The sequence below is a fragment of the Bos indicus x Bos taurus genome, chromosome 9, assembly GCF_003369695.1.
Source record: "Bos indicus x Bos taurus breed Angus x Brahman F1 hybrid chromosome 9, Bos_hybrid_MaternalHap_v2.0, whole genome shotgun sequence".
In the NCBI taxonomy this organism is placed as follows: Eukaryota; Metazoa; Chordata; class Mammalia; order Artiodactyla; family Bovidae; genus Bos; species Bos indicus x Bos taurus.
The window spans coordinates 50469804-50474035 of NC_040084.1; the positions used below are offsets into that span (position 1 = coordinate 50469804).

General features: G+C 33.9%; 1 protein-coding gene across 4 annotated transcripts in view; it reads left to right on the forward strand.

Annotated features, from left to right (window-relative positions):
* The window catches only part of PNISR (PNN interacting serine and arginine rich protein), a 28804-nt gene extending 26539 nt beyond the window's left edge, over positions 1–2265 (forward strand). For all 4 annotated transcript variants that reach the window (XM_027551351.1, XM_027551349.1, XM_027551352.1 and 1 more), the window contains exon 13: positions 17–2265. In XM_027551351.1, coding sequence (XP_027407152.1) covers positions 17–47 — 31 coding nt within the window. In that variant the 3' untranslated portion in view covers positions 48–2265. The remainder of the gene's footprint in view (positions 1–16) is intronic.
* Positions 2266–4232: the final 1967 nt, after the last annotated feature.

The following is a 4232-nucleotide window of genomic DNA, read 5'->3' on the forward strand; positions in this document are numbered from 1 at the left end:
CCTTTCTTTTTTTCAGATCAACAACCCCTCCCCGTCGTAAACGCTGAGGAATGATGTGGCAACAATGCCATGATGTTTAAAAAATTCCATGAGTTTTAAGGGCTTGTCTCATTATAGAGGCATATTGTGGCTGTGTAGGTGAAACCAGAATTTTTTTTTTTAATCTGTAAATAGGTGTACTTTTTTCAAATGCTGCTCCAAGTTACTTAATAGGATTTCTTTCTATTACATTTTTTTCAAAACATAGTGCATAATAAGACTATAAACATGCCATTCTCTTTCAGCTGTAATGTTCTTAAAATTATTCTTGAATGTACTGTGATGTCAATAAAGCTCTTTAGTTCATTTTTGTTAAACTCTTGCACCTTAATTTTATGATTTTAGTCTAAGGAACGTACTTTTATAAAAAGGCAGCTGGAATTTTGTATAACAGGTTTTAAAGGTACTTCCTCTCATCTCCCCCAAAGAAAATGGTTTTAACTTAATAGTTTGTCAAAGTTTGTAAATTGTACCCGTGGATTTTTGTCAGATTCCAACTATAAAGATGTAGAAGAGGGCCAGAAACAGATCTTTACTTTTCATTTGGAGGCATTTGACAGCTTTCTAAATTTTTCCTGTTTGGGGGATTTTCAAGTAATATATTCTCTGTGTATAAAATATGGTTCACTCCTGTTAATGAAATTGCTAGAATCAATCAGACCAGTGCACCACTAGAATTATTTATAAGGAATGATTGTGTTTGACACTAATAGCAATTCAAGTCCGGAACTATATCCTGTAGTTACCACTTCTATTTTAAAGTGTATTTTAAACACTTTGGGATTACTATAGAACTAAAACTCACAATTGAATATGTTTGTTTATATTTTTAAAGTATAATATAACCTCAGCACAGTGGAAGAATACTGTGTTATGCAGGTTTGTGTCAATTTCATAACATTAAAATGATTTGGTTTTGTCACTTTCTTAAAATTATGATCAGTGAGTGGTCTAGCAACTTAAGGCAGTCATAACTTAGGAATAAAATGAGGCTCTGCAGGCACTGAAATGCTGAACTGCTTCTAGGGTCCATTTTATATGATTACTCACTTGTGCCACAATAGATAAACCTCTGGAAACCAATGCTTTTACATCTTAATTTAAAAAGGAAAGAGCAGGTGCAGATCACAGAAAAGTTTTAAAGTATGCCTTCTTACCAGCAATAGTTCATTTGAAAGTAAGCCAGGTTTTTGCCAAGATCAGTGTTTGCTCAAAATGAAGGTAGAAATAGACTTGTAATAGTGTGCTCTTGTACCTCTACATAGGTTCTTAAATAATTTTGAGCAGTTATGCATTTATCTTGAAGAAACAAGTCAACTGTGAATAAATGCATGTTTACCAAAATGATTGTTTTACAGTGCAGTTCTGATATTTATAAAGTTGACATTTCACACAGTAACTTTTAAATAGTTTGGAATTCTATATAGTTTAGACATCAGTCACATCTGGAGACAAAATAAAGGAAAATGTGCAATATTTTTTATGTAGATGAGCTTAACACCGTGTACCTAATTACAGAACTAATTATCTGATTAATTTGTAATAAATAAGTTGTATAACATTTTCATATCTTAAAATGTTTTTTAGAACAATCTTCAAGTGAAATAATATTTTCAAAATAAAATTCTACAGAAAAATTCTGGCTACGATATGCACATTTTTGTTCATTTAAGATATGAACTAGAGCCAAAAGTAGTATTTGACAGTTTGGTTTACTCTGCCATAATATACCAGCTTATCATTTAAAATCTGTAGATAGTTTTAAAAGCATAGTCTTAATGTATATGATTACTAGTAAATATATCAGTGTTAGATATTTGGGTTTTCAGTTTAGAAAATTCATCATTTCATTGACATGTAATGAAGTATGTTTACCTTGAGTCGTAAGATTTTATAAAAAATAGGGCTTCCATGATTTGGGATGTGAATGCTAAAACATATAAATTAATTAGATGTGTAATTTGGTTATGAAATCTTTTCTAAAATGACACCACCAGAAAATTAATAGATTAATTTTTTGAGATAATTATTTGTCTGGATTGGTTAATAAAAATCTGTCTTAAGAGGTTTTCTTTTAAAATATTTCTAGTGTATTAATAATCATACTTGTTTTTGTGTAATGGGGATAAACCACACCATTAAGAGAATAAAATGTAATTTGGAAGAGGTAATTATAAGATTTGTTTCAGGCCCCTAAGTATAAATAAAGACTGGTGTGGAATTTCAGTGTACATGTTTCCTACCCTTGTAAAATGTCTTTTTTTAAAAGCATCTATTTCTAATGGTATAATACATAATAGTTAAACTTTCCAAAAATTATCTATTTTTTAATGTCTGAGTTACTCTTTTTCTTCGAAGAAAGACATGAACTATAAATAGTAGTTATAAATTATTAAAGTTTCTAACCTGTACAAAGCATGGTGTAGTGGAAATAGATTCATTTGGATTGTCCTGGCTCTGCTTCTTGATGGTTTTGGGCAAATCACTTAATCACTGTGGAACTCATTTTTTTAAACTATATAAGGTCTTAAACACTTCTAGTCCTTAAGTTCTTCAGTTTTAAGTAGAATTTGTAATGTCTAAACCTAAAGGAGAAGATGGGCTTAAAATAACTTAATAGCCCTTAAAATAACTCATGTGTGATGAGTTACATTTATACCCTAAAGGTTTATTAGGTGTCACCCACAGGGTTTTCCTATTTCCTATTTTGATTTTGGTAATATGAAGATAAAATTACCCTGAATTACCAATTTGTATGGAAATTTATAAATACAGAAATTTACCAATTAAACCTGAGTGGATGTAGTAGAGTTATTTCAAAGAGATAAAGCTGTTCCCTGTAAGGGAGAACTTTACCCTTAACTTGAGTTTTAAAAGTTTATATAAAGTTATAAAATTGAATTTCAAACTATTAAATAGATTTTTAGTTTTATAGCAAAATAAACTGTAGATTCTAGTTTACAGTATGGGTGAGACCATGGAGATGATCTGGGAAATAACTCCAAGGACAACCATACATCACATAGCTGCTAGTCCTTCCAGCACAACTTGTGTTTAAGCATCATTGGAAAAGCCTTTTGTTGATACTTGTAGAGGAAAATTCTGTAAGCTAGTTTTGCTTAACTGAAGCAAACCAGTGGGTGCTCAAGAGACTTTGTTTCCTCTTGGTATTAAGGCAAATCACTCTTTGTTGTCGAACTGATGTGAAAGCAAACTCACTTTACTTTTTCCTGGGATCTCACTCCAGCAAATAAAACACATGCTAATAAATGTTCTTTTGTGCAGAGCTTTCTGCCTTCAGTTGGGAGAGAGATTGAGAAGGGAGCTCTGAAGACAACTGATAAATTTGCAACCACTTAGGAGGTAGTCAATATTTTAGTAAGAAGCCATAAGGAAAAGGCCATTACTGAGCAGTAGATTTCACTAATTCACCAATCTGACTCTGTCGGTAAAAAATGTGCAGTGATTTTTTTTTTTGCCTTTAATGTTGGAAATTTAGCATTGTTCTTACCCAAGGAAAGGCTGTTGCTGCTGCTGCTAAGTCGCTTCAGTCGTGTCTGACTCTCTGCGACCCCATAGACGGCAGCCCACCAGGGTCCCCCGTCCCTGGGATTCTCCAGGCAAGAACACTGGAGTGGGTTGTCATTTCCTTTTCCAATGCATGAAAGTGAAAAGTGAAAGTGAAGTCGCTCAGTCGTGTCCGACTCTTAGCGACCCCATGGACTGCAGCCCACCAGGCTCCTCCATCCATGGGATTTTCCAGGCAAGAGTACTGGAGTGGGGTGCCATTGCCTCCTCCGAGGAAAGGCTGTTACACAGAAGTAAAATGTAAATGATTGCCTGTTCTAATTCTTAAGTGAAGTTGCCTAGCCTGAGTGACTTAACCGTTCCCTGCTACATACTGTGTGCCCTGTCTGGAATATTATCAGGTCACTCACGGAAAATAAAATTTTCAATTTAGATTTCGGGCCCTCTGACATTTGAGTGCCTTGAAAGGGGGAACAATATTCCCCTTAAGAAAGAAATGCTTCGGACCTTTTGTGATTCTCTTAGGGTCAGTGTCTTCTGGATAGGAGTATAAATGTCCTTGGGAGACATCTGTTAAGTATGAAATAATTAGAGCTATACAGGAATAAAAGCTAGCTCATGCAGCTCTAAGTGGCTGCTTGAAGGTGGTCTGATGGCTGCTTTGA